This window comes from Lepidothrix coronata, unplaced genomic scaffold, assembly GCF_001604755.1.
Source record: "Lepidothrix coronata isolate B3197 unplaced genomic scaffold, Lepidothrix_coronata-1.0 Scaffold35, whole genome shotgun sequence".
NCBI lineage: Eukaryota > Metazoa > Chordata > Aves > Passeriformes > Pipridae > Lepidothrix > Lepidothrix coronata.
Window position 1 is genome coordinate 316,608 of NW_016690215.1, and position 22,568 is coordinate 339,175.

The 22,568-nt window shown below is 36.9% G+C and overlaps 2 protein-coding genes across 2 annotated transcripts in view; one reads left to right on the forward strand and one right to left on the reverse strand.

The window, feature by feature from the left end:
* PUDP (pseudouridine 5'-phosphatase) overlaps positions 1–22,568 on the reverse strand; it is a 78,014-nt gene that overhangs the window by 39,301 nt on the left and 16,145 nt on the right. The window contains exon 2 of the mRNA XM_017812217.1: positions 769–987. Coding sequence (XP_017667706.1) covers positions 769–987 — 219 coding nt within the window. The remainder of the gene's footprint in view (positions 1–768; positions 988–22,568) is intronic.
* STS (steroid sulfatase (microsomal), isozyme S) overlaps positions 1,596–22,568 on the forward strand; it is a 140,842-nt gene continuing 119,869 nt past the window's right edge. The window contains exons 1-2 of the mRNA XM_017812292.1: positions 1,596–1,606; positions 6,207–6,209. The gene's annotated coding sequence lies outside the window, so the exon portion shown is untranslated. The remainder of the gene's footprint in view (positions 1,607–6,206; positions 6,210–22,568) is intronic.

Genomic DNA, 22,568 nt, shown 5'->3' on the forward strand with positions numbered 1-22,568 from the left:
TTCCTTCATAAATTATTTGCTCCAGAAAGTTTAACATTGTACATAAAGTTACCAGCAATCCTAGGTTTAGGTATCGCTAATCTTGTATGGTTGAGGATTTCTCTCTAGAGCATTTCAGATCTAAATGTAATTGAATATAAAAGTATCCATTCACACTACAGATAAGATTCATCCTCTTGCTTATCTTGAGGTACCTGGTTGAAGCTACTCATTTGGGTATTCTGCACTATCACTGGTAAAAGGTGAGGAAACACTCATGTCTTAGGATAACCCGAGGAACCCTCCCTCGCCAGTGACACGCTCAGACACTGTTACTTGAGTTTCAGTGTTCAGGTTAAGTGAGATTAATCCCAACTGAAAGAACTCATGGGCTCGCATACTTTCAAATGTGCAGGCAAATTTATTTGTGCTTAACAAAACAAAGCTATGCTCATAGTCAGGGAAAGCTGCCAACAACAATTATAAAGAATGGCTGGTTTACAAAACAGAATTCACGCATATGTACCTAGTCCTTTTTTTTCTTTTAAAACACCTAGAAAAAAGCTTTTCTCCAAGTAAATAGGGAAAGAAGTTTCTGTACTCCTTGACAGGTAAAATATCTCTTTAGACTGGTAAATAACGTGGATTTGAGTAAGACTTGCTAAAATGACAGCAATGAGACAGAATCTGTAAGAGAAACTGTTTTGTGGAAGACAGATTACAAACTTCTGCTTGATTAGCATTTAAATAATTCCATAAAGAGTCTGTAAATATTGAAAAGAAACATACCTGGCATTAATGCAGTAGTACAGAATAGCTTCTCCTGCTTGATTTTACTTTCATTTAGTAGCTCTTCTTTGGTTATTGGAAGATCTAGAACATCTCGAATAATTTCTGCCGCTTCTAGGGCTTTCTTACCCATAACCAAGGATTTCACATCCCAGGTATATGATTTTCCAAAACGCCCACAGATCTCTTCGAACACTACTGAATATAGACGCTCGGTATCTGTCAAACAAACAAAAGAAACAAAAGAAAATGAAACCCATGTATAGCCAGCTAGGCAGCTGTCTTGCAAATGGACCACATAAAGGGTCAGAGAGTGAACTGCCAGGAGCCAGAGGGCTCATACTGAAGCGAGTAAAACTGCCTCCCTTTATTCGCAGAGGGGATCCCAGGCTTCCAGGATCACCTCACAGGTACCCAGGTTTTTCCAAGCTGTTGCTTCTGTGGTAACTAAGGGTCTCAGCAAAGAACTATCTGGACCTTCTCTTTCATCACCTTTCTTTACTATCCAAGTTAGCAAGAAGTGTCTTAATTAAAATACTCTATTTATGCTTTCTACGAGAAAGAAAAGAAGGGAAGGAAGGAAATCTGGTACTTGGAGGATGTCATTACACATTCCATGTAAATTGAAAAAAGAAAAAAAAGAATTAATTATTTAAAAGTGTCTTTGAACAGAAACTTCTGAGTGCCTTCAAAGGCGTAACAGTCATTACTATAGTGCTGCTGGCAGTGCTGCATTTACATGGGATTACTCCAGCAAAACACACCCACTTGTATTTCCAGGGGATTTCAGACAAGAGTAAACTTAAGGCTGAATTTTGGCAGCTTATATGTCAAAGATGTTTTAGCTTTCAAGCTATTTTTTTAATAGAAACAAATAATCCGTCCTTTCTCCCCGCCCCCAACAAATCTTTGAAAAAAGAAGGTCATTAATATTTAATTTAACACTAATATGGGGAAGAAATGTACTTTCAGCTCTTGGCTTCATTTCAGCAAAGATCTTGAACACTGGCTTTTCTACCAGTCTGTTTATCTTTTCAAGTAGTGTCCTTTGAAAAGCCAGCTATTGCTGTTAACCATGCTTTAATTTCCTTGTCATGCATGTCTTTGCCTTCTGTATCTCTAAAGGTATGTTTATTACTATCACTTTAGCAATGAAAGAGAAGAGAAAGAGAAAGAAAGAAGTTGCTCTTATGAGATTTATTTAGAGAAATTCAGGACTTCACTTATCAACATGTCCTTTGTCATGTAAAAACATTTTTATAGATAATAAAATAGTGAAATAATTCATGTGAGAAGGTAAAATAAGAATACAATGTTTAAAATTCACAGTTCCCCCTTTCCTTTTTTTCTTATACACTGTTTTTTCTTCTATATCTCAGACTCACCAGTTGAAGGACATAAAATTCTTATTCTAAATTTAAAATTGAGAAAGAAAATTAATCCTCATCCTGTTAAATAATAAATAGCAAGCTAAGCAGAATTAAAACAAAACAAGGAAACAAAAAATTCTAGAACATGAAAATTTTCCTATGAGTCTCTATGATAATTACATGTTAATCTACCTGAAAGTGAAAGATTCAATTCCATAGCTAAAGATACTAATTTAAAAAGTCTCCTGCATTTTAAGTATCACATAGCTGACTGGTGAATGAAAATACTCTTCTCATTTCTAGCTCTCATCTCTTGATATATCTTTCACACGGACATTATCAGCAGGATGTTCTGTCCATCTACTTGCTACATTTCACTGGGAATGAGTAATATTCATTCCCCAGTCACATATTATCTTCTAGTCATTTTTATAGCAATCCTTTTTCTATGTAACAGCACAGGCAGCTCCACTGGTGTTGTTTACAGTGTGCAAAAGCTAGTCACAATAAATACAAATAAAGTGACAAGAATGACAGAGGCACTGGATTACTCAATTTGTTATCTGGCACAAAAATATGCTGATGTGCATTCAGAAAGACTTACAGGTCACCTGGCAACAGACCACAGTGCATAAGTGGAGTGCATGATCTGATCAAATCACTGCAGAGTCAGAATTAGAAGTGTAGATCTACCTAGGCAGAGGGTACAGTAAGCATCAAAGCAGTATCTAAACCTCAGCTTTAGCAATCACTTACACATGAGGACAGCTTATTACAGAAGATTATGACCTCATGAATGAATACAGAACTTGATTTTTTTCAGAATGTTTTACATGTTCTGAATTTATTAAAATTATGTTATTGTGATTCTAAAATAATCTGTAGTTTATCAAGGAGATAGGGTTAGTTGGCATGAAAGCTTCTTTTAGCTGTAGCTCATCTTAAACATTAGTTTTGAGTTCTTTGTCTGAATAACCCATCCCAACTTTGCATTAAGCTTTCCAGATGAAATACACCTATGATTTATCCTTCTGCTAGGAGTTCAAACCGTCTTAAACAGAATTTTAATTGTGTGTATTCAAGATATTTTAGTAAGTCAAAATCAGATCCCAGACACTGAAACTCGGCAAGAGTTTTTGTTTTGTTGTTTTGGGGTTTTTTTTAGGGATATTGAAATGGTTAAGGAGAAGAATTTTAATTTAAGCAATAGGTTTCTTGTATCCATACCTGTGAGGCAGATTTCTATTTAAACGTAGAAGAGTACCATTTCCAGTATTCGATTTAGCCAAATTCAAACACAGACAGTCATTTTTACCAACACTGTGGCCCAAGACTGAGAAAATCTCATTGGATTTCATCACTATCAATAGTGAATGAACACAGAGACTGATTTTGCTTTCCTATCAGTCTTTCACAATATTCCTTTAATCTCTTTGGGGTATGCAACTGTGTAAAAAAACCACACATATTACTGAAATGCTCAAATGGGGTTCAAGAAATAAATATAATTATAAACCAGAATATAATTATAGAAGTGTGAATTTTTCCTTTGCTTTTTGCAACTCGATGGCATTTAGTACAGCATAAACTGTAAACTTGCAAACAAATCTATACAATGGCTGGAATGGTGGGGGCAATCAAGACTCCAGAAAGTATCAGATGTTTCCTCTAATCATGGAGTTATAGTAATAGTAACAACATTCACATTTTCTCTCATTTCTGGATTTAAATATAACACAGACCCTTATGTGCTTATTATCCCACTGAATCAACTGAACAGTTTTAAAGAACACAGGATTTAAACAGAGTAATGGCAAAGCCAAAGTAGTGACAGATTTCCCATCAAAAAGACTGACTTTTGTCAAGTCTCGAGTATCACATGCAGAACTCAATCAATGGTCCTCATGCCCACCTATTTCAATATCAGCAAGATCATGAACTCACGGTTCCTTTCCCTCTCTGTCTCTCTCTCCAGCATACAAAGACACGGCTGATCAGCTCACTGACCAGTTGTGTCAAGTTTGTGAGACTCAGGAGGATAAAAAATGCTGCAGCACTACGTGAAAGCAAGGAAATGGATGTCTTTCAATAAGTCTCTGTGCTCTAAAGGGATCACTCATCAATCTTTCCATTCTACAACCTCTCTCCCCACAGGCAGTACATGCCCATAGCTCATTCAGTCACAGAAGTGAACCGATTCTTGAAATATCCATATAACGGAGAATATGAGTATCAAACAGTGGGACATCCAACACAATTCCTAACGGTATGTGGACTATCACAGAGTTTAGGAAGAACCACTGGCAAGGTAAAAGCTACTGAACAGCAAACAGAACGGAACAAGGAACATCCTCTCAACACAAAAAAGAAATTAAGATATTACTATCCACAACTTATCAATTAGAGTTCCATCTCAAAAACAATCAAAGGGAAAAAAAGAAAAAAAAAAAGCCCCAAACCACCAAACCACAAAAATAAAAAGGGTCACTGAGGGAGTAATACTTTATGTCACTAAATAAAGCATAGTGCATAACTCATTCCCCATTCTTCTGCTATCCTTATAATTTCTTTCAGAGAGAATTTAAGACTTTCCTCTTGAGGTATCAGCAGTCAAACAGGACAGACAAAACCAGTATATATGATGCAAAATACTAGCAACTATACAAATGTCACTGGAACAGGTCTGAAATTGCAAAAAAATAATTTAGTCCACTTGGAACCACCGAAGAATTAGAGCTGAAGGCTCTCGACTTAGCAAAGATCAGAAAATAAAGGGAAAGTTTTTTAAATTTTATTTTTTATTTTATCTTGCAATTTGTGGCAAAAGGTCAGTCTTGCACTTCCAACATCCTTTCATTCATACTTTCACTACTATGAAAGCTAGTTTAAAAATGCATGACTATGGTTACCTATGATGGCTAATAGAAGAAAAAACCCAGCAGTTTCACAGCTGACCTCAAAATCACTTACAGCAGTTCAGCAAAAGTTGGGATGAGGAAGGCAGGCAACAGAAATTATCTTTTGAGCAATGGCCTAAGTGTTACAGCACTAGTCCAGAAAACGAAACTCAGCCTTTCAAACACCCTAAGGGCCTGAGCCTACTTTTCTAACATCACATTAATTTTTTTATGCTATTATGTCATATACATATATATATACACTTTTATACATATAATCCATTTATATGCTTGCATATATATAGATAAAGCATATAAGCATATATTTTTATACATTAACTTATATATAGTCTATGTACAGCACTGTGTTTTACAGGCAAAAGCTGTCTTTTAAAGAATAAAACTCAGGATGAGTACAATCCAGTGAATACAAATCAACCTGGAGCCTGTTGACTCAACGGCTCATTAAAGAGATGAGGTTTAAACTGCTTAGCACAGAAAGCCTCCCGAGGAGAAAAGGAGAAAAAGGAACGTTCTATTCTTTGAAGACAAGGAAAAGGAATGTTCTATTCTTTACTGTAGTATTCCCCCCGATTCCTTCCATGAACTTGCTTAGGAAGAAAAATGAAATCTAAATTTATCATTTTAGAGACACCCATTTCAGTCACTGTCGCAGGATGAAATAAACACTCCTTTCATGCATTGCTCAACCAAAATATTTGAGCCATGCCTAAATGTCAAGGCATGTGGTGCTGATGTACCCAACCAAGTGGGTTGAACCTAAAGGTAGTCTGGACCATCAAACTAAAGGAAATGCTGCTGCAGTATTCATGTCTTTAATCTTTCAGCTGATCTACTCTCATAACCAGTACCACTTAAGTTCATCTGGAAGTTAAAGGAAGGTGAAGTCTCTATTAAAATAAACACTAAACACCAAATAATAGCTACTTCAAAATCATGAGGTAGTTATAAAGAGCAAGTTATTCAGTAAACCATTTTACATGACTGATAAACCATGACCTCCAAAGATAAAGAAAAAAAAAATTACTATAATTGCTGAAAATTAAAATGACTGCTTCCAATTTGAGTAGTGATCTGCACATCATTATATTTTTGATTAGCGCTTAGAAAAAGTCACTGAAAATGATCCATTATTCATTTTAGTAAGGAGCAGGTAGAAGTATTCTGGAGCTTTAATTTTTGCAAACCTTCTTCTTTTTTTCATTGTACTTGAATATTAATATAGGTACACTCCAAGACAGATGAATACGTTACACAGTGATTACTTCACTAAGTCCAGAGAAACACACTGCCACTGGCTAAGTCAGTGCGGTCAATCTGTTTGCCCTTCTCTGATTTCAGACATCCTACTATGAATTCAGGTTGTTGCTAACAGGTCTAAAAAGACAGTACGTTTGGTGCCCAAACAATAGCAGCTGCATGGAACTGTTCCCAAATGAGTATCACGTATTTGCCCCTCTGGGCTTATATTACTGGGAGAATTCTTCAATGGCAGCTACAGAGGAAGCCAATTTCTCATTTTATATGCAGAAAAACATGTTACTTTTATGGAGAGGGAAAGAAGCTTCTGAACAAATTCAAAAGGCTTTCAGTTTACATTAATATAGCAGACCTATCTTAATGCTATCTTGTATTCTCATATACACCTTATCCTTCCTTTTAATGCCACAGGGAAGTGAAAGAAACAGTTCACGAATAAACCATGCAAACGTTCTTCTGATGTGAAACTGTAAACAAATACTCTGGCACAATACAAAATAGCACATGAAAAAGTAAAGAGAAGTCCGTATTTCAATTCCAGAGCACGAGGGAATCCAACTTTGAAATAGCAGGCAATATATATGACTTAATGCAAAACATTCTAAAACTGTACTTACTAAGCATCACCTATGTGACAGCATCATATTAGCTTAAAAATAGAAAAGCTATTGATTCACAGAAACTGCCTGATATGCTTTCCTAAACTCTCACGAAGAGCCTTAACCATTAAAAATAGAACTATGTAAACAGCAGTTGATATGGTGCCTAAAAAATCCCGCCTGTAGGATCAAAACCTACAGTTAACAGTGAAGCAGCTTCTTAAAATGTGTATGAGGAGACTGGAGTCAGGTCACAGTTACACCACCATTAACATATGAGCGACTATACCAAGGCAACAGTGTTACACAAGGAATGTTCTCAACCAGAGGAGCAATTGCCAGCTCTGAACACACTATCAGCTTATAACATGTTCACAAGAAGTTAGCCTTTCACCAAGGGGGTACCTCCTCTTCTTGAGATGTTGCTGACAACACATAGCAGCAGTTCACTGACCCGAGGAACACAAAACAGGGTTTATAAAGTTGTTTCGGAATTAGGTGCTCCAAGGTATGTGGATAAAATACCACACAAAATAGATGAAACCAGAAGGATCACTGTATTATCAAATTCAGCAGAAGAATAACCAACGATATCTTCTTAGTGAAAATTCTGGAGGGTTAATCCTGGCTGGATGTCAGGTACCCAACCCAAACTGCTCTGTCACTTCCCTTCTAAGCTGAACTGGGGAGAGAAAATACAATGAAAGACTTGTGGGTCAAGATAAGGGTAGGGAGAGATCACTCACCAGCTACCATCACAAGCAAAACAGATTCAGCTTGGGGAAATTATATGAATCAAATCAGAGTAGGGGAATATGAAATAACATCAAATCTTAAAACACCTTCCCTGCACCCATCCCTTCTTCTTGGGCTTAATTTTACTCCCAAGTTCTCTACCTTGTCCACTGCAGGTGGGCAGGGAAGGAGGGTTGCCTTTAGTTCATCAAGTCCCTGCCGCTCATTCCTCTGCAGGGGAAGGACTCCTCACACTCTTCCCCTGCTCCATTGTGGGGTCCCTGCCCCTGCAGACAGACCTCCATGAACTTATCACAGTCTGAGTCCTTCTCATGGGCTGTAGTTCTTCACCAACTGCCCCAGCATGGGTCCCTTCCAGAGGCTGCAGTCCTTCAGGAAGACAGTTCCAGCATGGGTGCCCTGCAGGGTCACAGGTCCTGCCAGTTAACCCACTCCAGCGTGCAGTTCCCACAGGATCACAGCCTTCTTCAGACATTCACCTGCTTCAGCATGGGGTCCTCCAGGGGCTGCAGGTGAATATCTGCTCCACTGTGGACCTCCATGGGATTTAGGGGCACAGCTGCCTCACCATGGTCTGCACTACAGGCTGCAGGAGAATCTCTGTTCCAGCGCCTGGAGCACCTCCTCCCCCTCCTTCTTCACTGACCTTGGTGTCTGCAAGGCTGTTTCTCTCACATATTCTTGCTCCTCTGTCCTTGCTGCTGTTACGCAGCAGTTTTTTTACCTTCTTAAATCTGTCACCCCCAGATGATGGGCTCAGCCTTGGCCAGCAGCAGATCCATCTTGCAGTGGGCTAGCATTGGTTCTGTTGGACACTGGGGAAGCTCTGGCAGCTTTTCACAAAGCCACCTCAACAGCCCACCCCACAACCCACCCCTTCCAACTACCAAAACCTTGCTTCACACACCCAATACAAATATATACTTTCTTGAGGAAAAGCTATAAAAAACATAACCTTCCCTGAACCATCCCAGATCTGTTCTGTTTAACCGACAACCTAAAAGAGCAACAATGGAAAAAAGAATAGTCATCAGAGTGGAAAGAAGGGTCAGAAAATTTTTTTCCTTCCTCAAAAAAACCCCAACAAAATGATACCATACAGGAAATTCTCTTCAGCACACCATAGCTTTCTTAAAAATACTGATTTCCTTATTCTCAGAAAGCTTTTTCCTGCCCCGGAGACTACAGATAGATAGATAGATAGGTAGTTAGACAGATAGATATACACATATATAAAAGGCTTAATCAAGTTGCAAATTGAAGACTTTCACTGTTATATGTTTCTAAATCACTTTCTGTAACACTGTCAAAAAGTCAGTTTCCTCAACAGTGGAAACATTTCAAAAGACAGAGTGACTTGAACAGAAAACAAACCCATTATTTTTCCACTATGATCTTGGACAATGTTCTAAACTTAATTGCAGCAAAGTGTCAAACATACTAACACAAAGGAAGTGTAAAGAACTACAGATTAATAAAACTAATCGCTTCTGTCCACTCAAGAGCACCCAAAATTTTTGAAGTAAATCTGCTGATGGAGTAATTTCTCTGTGGTGATAACACCAAGAGCAGAAAATCAAACATCATCAAATAGCTTGATTCTACCAGAGTGAGGATGTCCCATCATAGCTGACGATCTACAATCAAGAGGAAAGAGTCAGAATACTGCAAGACCCAATCACAGTGACTCTTTAACAGTTATATACCAAGAACTCCTAATCCTAACCATAACCTAAATTACAAAAAAAAAAAAAGAAAAAAAAGGAGAATCAGATCTTTGAGATTCATAAGTGTGATACAGCAAACTGAAAATTGTTTTATAAGCTGTAATGCCTGTTTGAAAACTGTAGAAGGAACCTCAAAACCATGGTATAGATACCAATATAATGAAATTCCAATACCACATAACAGTGGACTTCCTACAGGTGAGCCACAGGCTTCTTTGAAGTTACATGACCACAGCCCTTGCCTCTCATGTGGGGCTGAGGATTAGAGCAGAGAGGTTATTATCACAGAGCGCTGAAAAACTTCACACCGAGACTGTGAGAGTTGTCCTACCTCCAGACTTAGCAGTAATCCAGAGGCAAGTCCTAACTGACTCTCAGATCAAATACAGCCTGCAGCCCAAAGCAGGACCACTCAAAGTTAGTGGGCTATCATGAATGATGGTACATGAGTTCTTCTTTTTTCCTAACAAGATGAGTAGAAGCACAGAACTACTGGAAGACTGTAATTTGCTTTACAATATAATCAGCTTGCTTATAATTAGCAGAGTGAAATAAAAACTTATACTTGGCCATGGAAGCTTTTAACTAAGACCCATCGAAGCCACTGAGAGATAGGTACCTAAACCACAGAAAATTTGGGTTGGAAAGGACCTTGAAGTATCACTTAGTCCAACCCCCCTGTCAGGGGCAAGGATATCTTGCATTGGGTCGGGTTGCTCAAAGCTCCATCCAACACACAATGCTTTTGTGTTTCTGAGCTAAAATACCATTTGTACTCCAAAATCTGAACTGCAGATGCCGTGCACTGAGAACACCCCGTATGGCAAAAGGAACTCTTCCTATTCCCAGGAAATTAAGCTACTCAGCTGCAGTCTGTTTCTGTACTAGCCTTTTGTAATATTCCCCAATAAACTGACACAGAGTTCAGTATGCAATAACAGTTTTATAATGGGATTCTCTTTATTTTTCTCATGAGTATTAACACACTAATTCTCAGACCTGCTACTGAAGAGAGGTATAGTTTTCCTCCCAGTATGTATCTGAAATTTTGCTGGAAAACTTTAGCCTCTCTGTATAGACAATTTAGTCTACCTAGTAATACCAGTATATAATAAATAATGGCCAGTCTTCGCGAGCGAAGATTTGGGAAAGGTCATTAACCCTTCGAGCCTGCGCAGTGGATTTTTTAGGTGAGACACAGCGTGCGCTGAACTGAGCCCACCCTTTAATCCTGAGGTTCATCTGCCGGGGCCGAGCAAGCTTGGACAGTGGCAGTGAGGTCCCCAGGACGTAGGTTTGTTTAGAGTGACCTTCTCTTAGATGGATTGCCTTACAAGGCTGACGAGCTCCATCTGCCCGGGGGGCTGGGAATCGAACCCGGGTCGCAGTGGTTAGAGTCCTGCACCCTAACCACTAGACCACCAGGGGCCCCAATACCAGTATATATATCACACTAAAAACAGCCTTTATTAACTGTAAAATCTTATCAGCATATTTTAAGCTAGGTCTCTGTTGTGAAAATTGTTTCCTTAAAATTCTACTTCCTATCTACTTAATATGGCAGATGCAGATTGATTAGGAAGCCTGAAAAACAAATATAAATATGAGGCATTGACTACAGTTCCTGTAAGAGATGGAAGAGACAATTCAAAATTAAACATTTGATGAAAATACCTGTGAAACGGTTTCAAATCACCTCATTTTGAAACCATCCCAGGGACATTCATCTGCAAAAAACTGCATAAATCTCTTTACTGCACATAAAAATTATTTTCTTGTAGTAGAAGTGGCACACAGAACATAAAAATTTGGCACATATTAGGTGCCTAAAGGTTTATGTACTGGACCCAGTCCTCACTTTCAAGTAAAAATATTTTAACTTTTAAAGCTTTTCTAAGAGTGGTATTTCCTGGCAGAGAGGAGGTGAGTGAGAACTCTCAACTCCCATGCTTGGATCAAACTAACTTTGTATTATTTTAGCATATTATGACAATTCTAAACTAGCAAAAGGTCTTCAAACATCAAAATCCATTTAACCTAAACTCTACTATCTCCTTTAAAACAGGGGGGAAATAATAAAGCAGTATCAGAGATGTTTTATAAGAAGACAAAAAACTTATCCACACTACAATCCTGTAAGAATACAGTGATTACTAAAAGGTTCAGATAGAAAATCTCACCAACTTGTCAGTGAACCCAATTCATATGAGGACTACAGGAGAAACAGAAAGCTGGAAGGAGACTCTCCAACAGTAGCTATTAAGGTTATATTTTCAGCTATCTCAAAGGGGAGAGGCTGAATCTTCTTTTGCTAGAGAGTGGTTCTGGACATAATGGAAATGTTATGTTATGACTCTGTTTTGAGTGTGACAGCTTAGAGTTACAAGAAACGCCGCTGTACATCCAGCTAAATGAAATAAAAAATATGTGTTCGGAGACTCACACGGTGCAAGAAACTTTAGTCTATCATTTCATCTTCCATATGACTAATGTGATAAAAATAAAAAGAGATACTGTGAACTGAACTAGAAGTCATTCCACTTTCACTCAATCTTTCTTTCCTTCTACCTCAGTTCTGCAAGCTGAGGTCAAAGTTTACATCTTGAGACACAAACAGCTTCACTCTCCTGTGGCTGGAATTTAATAAGCCTGACACAGGAGTTACTACACTGGGGTGTGCTTAGTTCTACTGCAACAGTGCTTGCAAAAGGCAGGCTGGTAAATTATATGCTCAATAAGTAGACAGAGGAGATTTTTTACTTTATTTTCAATAATAGCCCCAACTTCCTTCCCTCCATCCAAAATCTAAAGAAGGAAAAAAAAAAACCAGTCGCCTTTCTCTCACTACTCAGAATGAGGTAAAAATCTAATGAAATCAATTAAGTCACAACAGTACAAGCAAGAAACAAACAAGCTCACAGTTTCTGAATATAAACATGTGTAATAAGGTATACATTTACAATTCCACAGAATCTAACCTGAATTTAGATTTACAAAAAAGAAAAAATTTATTTTCTATCATACTGCTTATAAATGTGAAAATTGCTTTTCAAGGTGCATTGCAGGTAGCTGCTACCAAGGGGCAAGATGTTTAAGGAAATTAGGAAAAAAATTAGCCTCCATCACCTTACAAGGTATGGAAAAAATCTATAGCTAGAAACAATTAATAGAAGTATCACTTATGCAACTTTATATAATAAGTATAAAACCAAATATGAACAGCTGTATTCAGTGGTATCCAAACAGATTTGACATACAAAATCTAGAATGAAGTAGAAGTCACCTTCTACTCATGAGTCTACCTCACAAAATAACTCTGAAAAATACCATTTGTAACAACTGCTGTTCAATAAATAGCTTCCCTAACCCCATTTCAGTAATTTCCTTTTGCTTGATCTAAAATCAAGCTTACAATCAGCAAGAGAAACTGCCTGCTTCATTTGCTGCATACACTGAACTGAGCCACCAAACCTAAATGACTTTTAGATAAAGAAGTCCCATACCTTTTGACTCATTATGTTTTTAAACCGTTAAAATAACTAACCTGTCATAGGCATACAGTTAGAGCTTCATTTCCAGTTAAACAGGATAACTTACATGTTTCCTAAATGTAAGGAAAAAATAATTGTGAGGTGTAAAAGTTGCAGTAATAATAATAAAAAACCAAAGGCTTCTCCTCTGAAAAGAAGCAAATGAATTGTAGGTCACACCTTTCTAATAACCACTGGATAGTAGTTTTCAAAGAGATTGAAAACTTTGCACAAAAATGCAAACCTGGTATTCCATCAGCAAGCTGAAATGCCTTTTTTTTTCCATTGCCTGAAGAGCAAATCTAACTACTAATAAAAGAATCCAGTTGTAGAGACTGTTGAAACCAAATAAAACAGAGCTGAACACTGTTGACCATGGCTACTGTCTACCCTCTCTAATGTAAAGGTTACCTTTAGTCACTGACCTTGTCATAAGCAAAGAAGTTGGAAGTTTTTTTTTCCTTGTGTTAGGTTGACACAGTTCATGGTGGTATTGCCACAGGGCTGTCAGCCTGTCATCATTTCTATTATGAACTTCTATTTAATACAACTTTAAAATTTTGCCAGTAATGAATAAAATTGAAATTACACAAAAATTAAAGCTGTTTTCGTTAGGAGAGGAATTTCTTCTGACAGTGCTCTCTACCCTATTACTATGCATTATAGAAAATCCAGCATGTCTCTTGAAAATTTAACTCTCTTCAGTGGACTCACAGGAGGAGCTTAAGTAGCTCTTGAACTACTGTAGAATGGGAACCATCTACAATGTCAGTACTGAAGACATTAAATTGCATCATCATCATCACTCTGTGAAAAAAAAATTCCGTGGTAGTCTGTAATTGTTTCAAAGGCTCCACCAAAGACAATTCAAGTCGGTAATACATTTTCCAAACTTAGACTACCATTAGGTACACTTATATGATACCTATAATCATTGATATTTGTAAACTATTTTGTTGAATGTATGATTTACGCTTCTGGACCTATATCATTAATAATATTTTTCCATAGCTTGAGGGAAGGGAGTAGCTACTGTTATCTAAACAGAACTATGGGATTTCATAACATGTGTGCCAACTCCTTTACTTCTATCTAAGGAAAGTGCAGTATCTGTAAGGTACACTGTATTACACCTGTGATATGGTGTAATACACTGCCCATGTACTGGGCACCTTGTAACAACTCAGGAGTACAAATACAACCTTTCTGAATTATGTATTTCCATGCTGTGCTCACCTCTAAAAAAAGAATGTCGTAAAGAAAGTTTTTTTGGAAAAGTTATTGATAAGCTCTATCAAATCAGCTGCCAAGTCAAGAAGACTCAGATAAGTTGAGGATTTCAAGCTGTTAGTGAGAACAATTTCTAGGAAGATCAGATCAAATCTCAGTTGAGCCTAAACTTACAGAGTTGGGGTTTTTTTCAAAAGCAAGCCTGTTTTTAATTCACAGCACAAGAAGACTACTTTAAAGAAATAGGAGACAAGTAAGGTATGTGTAGGATCCAACACAGAAAGAATGAATGGGTACTGGGTATTGTAACTCTCTTGGGCTATACTTAGGAATGTTAGACTATCAATGAAATGTAATTTCTTGTGTATACAATTAGAATATAAAGCAGAGAACTAAAGCTCACAATTTCAGTATGGAAGATACTATGAAGAGAAAGGTAAACTAAATATCTACTGAAAAGTATCCAGAGAAAAATAAGTATTCTGCCTTCCTTTTTGTTACATACAAATACAGAAACATTCGGGTCAAACAGGAATATCTTCTTTAGTCCCTGAAAGCTGCAATTATAACAGAAAGAAGAAAAAGAAAATATGAATCTATTCCATTTTGAACTACGGTATTAGAAAAGGGAATAGGTTAAGAGGTGAATAACTTTAACTGCTTTGTGATAAATCTTAGAACATTGCTTTTCTTCTTCCCCTCTTAGTAGAAACTCCGAAGTTAGAACACATAGCCATTTCTCAATTAAGCAGGGCAATGAGGAGAGAAGAACCATGCTAACACAAAACTTAATCATCTTGTATTATTGCCTATGGGAGAGGCAAGGGAATCATAAGGATTTATGTAGAGAGCGCTTTAACAAGTATAATGCAGACAGGTACCAGCCACAGATCCTGGAATGCCAACTCTTAAAGCCAGGAGTTTTGATTAGGGAAAAACAAGGCTTAGTTTAATAAACATAAACTATATAATCCAATTTTGCTGTTAGCTCTTCACTATGCTTGGATGACTTCTTCAAGAAAATTTTGACATGTCTTTAAAGGCATTTTTCTTTGACAACTTCAGAGTTACTGAAAAGCTGCTCATTATCTTAATAGTTGAAAAGGTAAAACCATGATAAACAGTAAATTATGCAAAATCAACGCTGACTCAACATTTTAAGAAACTAAATTTTTCAATACTGTATAATCTGCCATCAACTTCCACATAAAACGTTTTAAGTTCTAGAACACACAAAACCAAAACAGCAACACTACTTGCTCTTTATGCTTAAGATACCTTCATTCATGAAAAATGAAAATGTTAAAATTAAAAATGGGAGAAGAATAAACATAATAAAAATATGATCTACCACAATAATAACAATGCAAGTTATTAGGCTGCAGGGTAGCAATTAGATATAGTACAATACCTTAGTGGCCCAAGTACTTTCATTTTCCAGAGATACATCCCACATGAAACACTGTTTTTAATTTTTAAAGACTAGAAATTTCTTATATTGTGATAAGCTCTTTGTGGCTCCATCTCCCCTGAGCCACAAAGCAAATAACATTTTGTTAGTCCAATCATAATATAACACTATAGAGAAGACTTAGTTCTAGCATAAAAAAGATCCACCATTTCACATGGTGTAACTTTTTGCAGTAATGGTCTTGTAGCAGAATGGTGACATTATCCAAGGTTATGTCACTTTATGGGCATGTGTGGGTCTACGCTTTTGGCCTGAAGAGACAGGTCAAAGGAGATTTCTATATGTAAATTACAAAACAAACAAACAAAAAAACCTTTACCATAGAACAATTTATTCAAATGAAATTATGTCCCAGTATATTTGTGTTCCACCTTAAACACATTAATTTCTCATACTTCGGACCTTCTGATATGTTATAATCCCAATTTTTTCACTAAACACACATTATCTTTCACTCCATTCTTCTTCCAGTACTAGCGTAAATTTTTTCTTGTGCTTAGGAATGTTCTCAAATGACTAATACCAGCTTTAAACTCATAAAACATCTCAATCCAACAAAGATTATCCCACTTATTACCAATCAAATAAGGGTCTATTTTAGTAGTTGTACTCTGTGTCAGTTTATACTGCACACAAATGGAGTGATTAGAGCAGAGCATCATTTTGAAGACATGACATTCCAAAAGATGCCCTCACATGAGCAGGCAATTTGTTGTATACGGTGACCCTGTGAAAGGGAACCTGAGTGAACTCATATTTATGCAGAGCAGACAGTCAGTGCCCAGGGCTGAGCTGCTTGGCAGCAAACCCAGTCAGCTCAGCACCCGCAAGCACAGCACTGCTGCAAAGGACTAGCACAAACCCAACCTCGGGAGAGCAAAGGTGACACGGGGACGGATTACACCAGGTCAGAGAACACGCATTAATGAGCTGGGAGAACGCAATGCTGTGTTACTCTGTACATACATATAACGACAGAGGTCATGAATAAATTCACATGGATGTTAGATAGAAAGACTGGACTGACAAATAAACCGGGTTTTCCTCTCAAACACCTTGCGTTATGCTGAGACAAACTGCACGTAAAACTCTTTCAAAAGAACCACACATAGACACAGCAGAGGCAAAAACTAACAGCAGAGAAAAAAAGCAATGCATGGAATGATGACACATAACTGGTGCCCAAAGGAAATCTTTCAAGAACAGAAATAAAACCTGTTTCATCAGACATACACGGCCTACTAGGACTGATTTGACGACTTTTACAAAAATACCTCAAATATCTCCAAATAAAAGGAGGAAGAAAAGTAAGAACACAATTTAAAAAGAAACCAGCTATTATATGTATATAACAACAGCAAAATCATACTTGGGAAAGTGCAATGTCCACTTAGATGCAGGGTTTTCCAAAACACAGCATCAGATTCATTGCCAAACTACTACGGAATATGGTATTCATTATAAGAGGAACAAAAATTTATTAAAAGCTGCATTAGAACAGAAAGTATACATAGAGACAGCAAACATTGATACTGTCAATAGGTGTGCAACCCTTCAAGAAGCAAAATATTGCAAAAAAAAAAAAGGAGAAAAAACTATCAACCATCAAAAAAAGACCTGTGAGAGATACAAGCATTCTTCACTGGTTACTGAAGCAAAGGAAGTTAAAAAAGGAGATAAGTAATACAGGATGGTTTTCTCCTAGGTCCCAAGAAAAATCTTGAAAAAGGTTGGCACTACCTCCATGAACTTTGGGTCAGAACACTGATTTTATTCTTATCAAGGGGGATAAAAAGCATAAATTAAGGTCAGGAGTCTCTGCCAGAACCATTGTAAGACACAAAAATGATCTTGCTTATATAATTCTCTGTAGTCTTGTGAAAGAAATTAGTATCAATACAGAGAGGTATATAAACACATAATAGAAGCAGCAACAATCACTAGCAGTCTCTACTTCCTGCTAAAGATGTTCATTATGAATGCAATAAAGTTTGAAAAGAGAAGATATTTGGCTTAATTGCTTTTGTGTTGTTAGTTAACAGAGTTCCTGGTCTTTAAAAGAGCAATGATCGTATTTTGAAAATTATCACCACCATCACAGTCTGTTGCTAATTTAAAAAAAAAAAAAAAGTTAAAATATAATAACATCAACACCTCTCCTCCCCCAGCATTAGAAATATAAATGCCAGTATTCAAGAACAGGATTGTCTCTCAGAGAAAATATAACAGAAGAATTAACAGAGTAAAATTTTGTTGGTAAACTGCTCTACCCCAATTAAGGTGTCCTGAAAAATTCCACTCTCAAAAGTTCAATTAGCCAACTCACAACAAGGCTACATGAATGGATTACAACTACTCAGAACAAAAACTGCTGAGCCCAAGATGGCACACAGTATAACTATTGTCAGCATGCAGAATAATAAATCCATGGTTGCTAATGCTGTTTTTCTTGTTAAGTAAAAGGAAAATTGGAATACAGCAGCTGGAAACTGTGTTATTATAATGGGAAATTCTATTAATCTTTTCTTTGTGTGAAATTCTGTTCCATTTATGACACCTTATTATTTACATTCAAAGCAAAATAATTGGAACTTCATACACAAAATAGTGTACGTAGCCAACAAATATAAAATTCTTATCATCTACAAACAGATTTGCAAATCTGCATTTAGGCACAGAAAGAGACTAATTTTTATAAATTCTAACTTAAAACTGCTGTATGCACCTTTAAAATCACTAAACAGAACCTTTGGACTCCCAGCACTTTCAAAACATACCTCTTCATTTGCTAAAGACCCTCTATACAACTGAATGTGTGTAACAGTCAGAAAACAAAAGCCACATTACAAAAAACGGAAAATGGAAAATTCCTGGGATTAGCTTATTAAACATGTGGTTTCTCTTCTTTCAAAACCAATGCTTTGCATCAGGGGCAACTAATAAATAGGCACGAAAAATACATTGCATTTGTGTGTAATTTCTGTGCAATAATAAAATCGAACCATGGATCTTTTAGCTTGGGAGCATTCCTTGGTTCATTTCTCCAGAAGAAAAAGTTATTTTTGCTAATGCTGCCCATGGTATTTTGAAATGTGGTAACCACTACAGAAATTAAAAAACAACAACAACAACAAACACCACAACAAAACACTGTTCTACTGATGCTGAACTAAACTCTGATTCTGGATTATTCTAACCACAAACAGGCAACCATGTGGATGGGCAATCTGTAAATCAATCATGGGAATACCAGAAGTCAGACTCTGGGTTAGTATGTTTGCTATGTTCTTGCCAAAATTTTCCTTCCTGTTAAATTAAAATGTTAGCTTTCAAGCATATGACAAATCTTATTTACTCTATTTATGGTTAGTTAATTCTCAATGAGGAGCTGTTTTAGTTATCTCCAAAATTTGCTCATGAAGCATCTATGAGGTATTTTAATCTAATAACATCCTTAATCTCTTTGTTTTTGCAACAAATTACAAGTACAGAACACAGGGGACAGACAATATTTTTGCTTCCTTCTTTGTTCCCCCAAAATCAGATGAAAATGGAGAATGACAAGAAAGCAAGTTTCCACTACACAGAAGCAGAAAACAGGCTTACAAGATTGCCAGGTTATAGCCTAAAAAGATTAATTCCTGCACTTAAGCCATAATAGAGGACAATCTAGAGAGGACTGATGTTTAGTTGAATTGGTGCTATTTGTTCGGAAGAAGAAGAAATAGGAAGCTGTTTTAACCTCCCATTCACACTGTAAAATAAAAGACAGCATGCACATAAGCAAACTCCAGCATGGAACTCTCACCAGTTTTCTTATAACAGCAATCTCCTAGGCAACTTGTGCAATGAAATGAAAGTAAGAGTACATTTTTGACTTCTGACCTTGTGACAATGGGTAGGTAACACTGGGGAGAAAGAAAACATGCCAAAACTCTTGTGGATCTCACAACACCGCAATGAATTTAACTGCAAGCTAATTTCCTCTACAGTATAGACCAGAGGTGACCTGTATTACGAACCATGCAGGAGTGGACTAACAGTGACACACAGGACCACAGCAGTCTCCACACAAAGGAGACAGCGGCTGTAGAAGCAGCAACTTCTGATCCCAGTTGCCTAAACTACTTCTCATCCCTCTACAAATGGTCACAACAAGCTGGCATACCTGTGCCTGTACAGTCTAACATGACTTTGAGTCAAGGTGAAGGTATCTTGCAAAGCTAAGCTGCTTTAGGAACCCTCTCACTACTCCTAGCAAAATCTAAACAAAAATAAGTACACGACTAAATTTCCTATACTGAAGTGTCATGTTCTCTGCATGTTGGCTTACCTTTAGTTCAGCTTTAAGCACAAGGCTAAGAAACTTCTTATCTTTGCAGCCATTTTCCTAAGTTCACTTGTCAGTTGGGAAAGGTTAATATTGTACATGCGGCTTGTAGAGAATTTTAAATATTTTCAGCCCCCTATAAGTTTAGGCACAGATCAACAAAGGCAATTTTCAATCCTATCTGTGTTTTGGTGGTGGGGTAGCTATTGGCTACAGCCACATAACAAAACTACTTATCATAGCTCAAAATACAACCTATGCAGTAAGTTTAGCAGATAGATCCTAGGGGGTATTACTCTAATTGTACATTTTGTACAGATTACATAGATTTTTTCCTTCTCTATCCTTAGCATTGCTTTTGTATGTTTTTCCAACATGCTAAAATGCCAGGATCAGATAGCAAACAGTACAACTATAACAGGATTTATTTAGGTATCAAAGATACCTAGATTCTGTTCTGGTTTATTATTATTATTACTACTACTACCATTATAGATGGTATGTGTGTGTACTGCACTGTGTGTGTTGGATAAGCACACACATAAATAGGTTTAATATTTTTAACTATACTACATACTAGCAGTTAGAACAGTACTCTTCTGTAGGAAAAGACTAAAGCATTTTAAGAAAAAGCAATCTACTATTCTGAGCATTTAATATTATTTGCTGTAGTAAATCAAGCAGAAGTTTAACTTTAGAAATTTAACGCTTTAATTGAAGTACTGGGGTTTTTTGTGGTGGGGGTTTGGGGTTTTGTTTTTTTTGGTTGGTTGGTTTTTTTGTTGTTATCGTTTGCGGGGTTTTTGTTTAAAAAAAGAAAGTACAGGAGTACACTAAAATTAAAATATTAGTTATTCCTTTTCCTCTGGTTTATAATACACAGTGCATCACTAATCAACTATGTCAACAAATGAAGCTGCTTTAGGGGAAGTTCAGATTGGACATTAGTTCAATTCTCTGAGAGGGTGATCAGTCACTGGAACAGGCTTCCCAGGGCACTGGTCACAGCACCAAGGCTGTCAGAGTTCAAGGAGTGTTTGGACAATGCTCTTAGTCCCTTTTAGTTTTAGGAAATCCTGCAAGGAGCAGGGAGTTGGACCCAATGATCCTTAAGCTCCCTTCCAACTTGAGATATTCTAATATTCTATGTATAATACAGCAGGACGTAACTGTAGTACATTAGCACAAAGGCTGTTTTTTCTCTTACAGCTGGAGTTCCCTACAAAAAAAATTTAAAAAATCCTTCAATTAATTTTACTCTTTAAATAATAAGCTGTCCAGAGGTGCTGTTCATATATTTTACTTAAGAAATGAGAGCATTACTTTCCAGTCAAATTTCTTGGCAACTGGAGCAACAGACAAAAACCCTAAGACTTCATCCAACAGCTGGAAAGAGAAGGTAATTTAAAAAAAAAAAAAAAAAGGAAGGGTGGATTGCATTGATTATACATGCTGGAAAAAGGTGTTAGATAACACCTGAAACAATGATACAGAAAGATTCGGAAAAAAAAGGGGTGAAGTACTTTCACAGGCAATTCAGGGGCAAGGACTTCCCTATTGAGGGTAAACTGATATATCAAGGTGGGACTCAAGGACAACTTAATCAGCCTCAATTATGTTAACCAGAGCGGGGGAGATAAATAACAGAGGATCAGACTCAGCAACACTTTCACACAGCTGAGCCTTAGCCACTAAAGTACAGGATACAGGTTTTATAGGGCAACACTTGAATTGTTTCCAAAGTCAGGAACCTTGTAAGCTCCTCAGACCTCATTTAAGGATTTTACACTCTTAAAGGTTTTGGAAATCTTTCTATCAGAAAATATCCTACCTTCCTTAATAAGAAGAAAGTATGTCAGTTACAGAAAGCAAGTTCACGGCACACTACATCAGATGAATTTAATGCTCAATTTTTTTTTCACCGTTTATGGATCAATTTATATTTGTTCTTAAAAATCAGTAAAGTTTAGGTGAAAACTTCCAAGAATAGTCACACACATTTTCAGGCACTACTTTGTTGTGAAAATTATTGCAAAAACCTAAAGCTTTAGATTCTGAAAAATGCAACCAACTATGGAGGTACTTCAAAAAGTGTAATTTTAAATATCCAATACCAAATTTTTGTATATATAAATATCCAATACCAAATTCAAGCTTTTTGAAATGAAGTAATTTTGAGCATATTTCTATAGCTTCCCAAAACATCTATGTTATCCGTTTTAGTATCTTCAATGAACACTATGTGACACATTAAAATTTCATTAAAAAATTAAAGGGGTTCTTATTTCTCATGTAGATTTACATCAATATAACTATTCGTCTTATTCAGAAGATCTATGGCAGACAGGTTGGGCAGTATCTAACTTGTGTGCCCCTTATTTCATTCCTTCCCCAAAATTATTCCAAGCTTCTTGAAACATTTTAAATCTTGGAAAGTCCAGGCAGTCTCCTGACTGCCTTTTTGCCTCCTAAGAGTCACAGCTCATCATGAAACAAACAGATTCACCAAAAAATATGTCAAACTTGTGACAGAACTGATAGTACTTAGAGGCTGAAACATACTACAGGTCCTCTGAAACGACATGTACATTATGCAAATCATCAAGGTG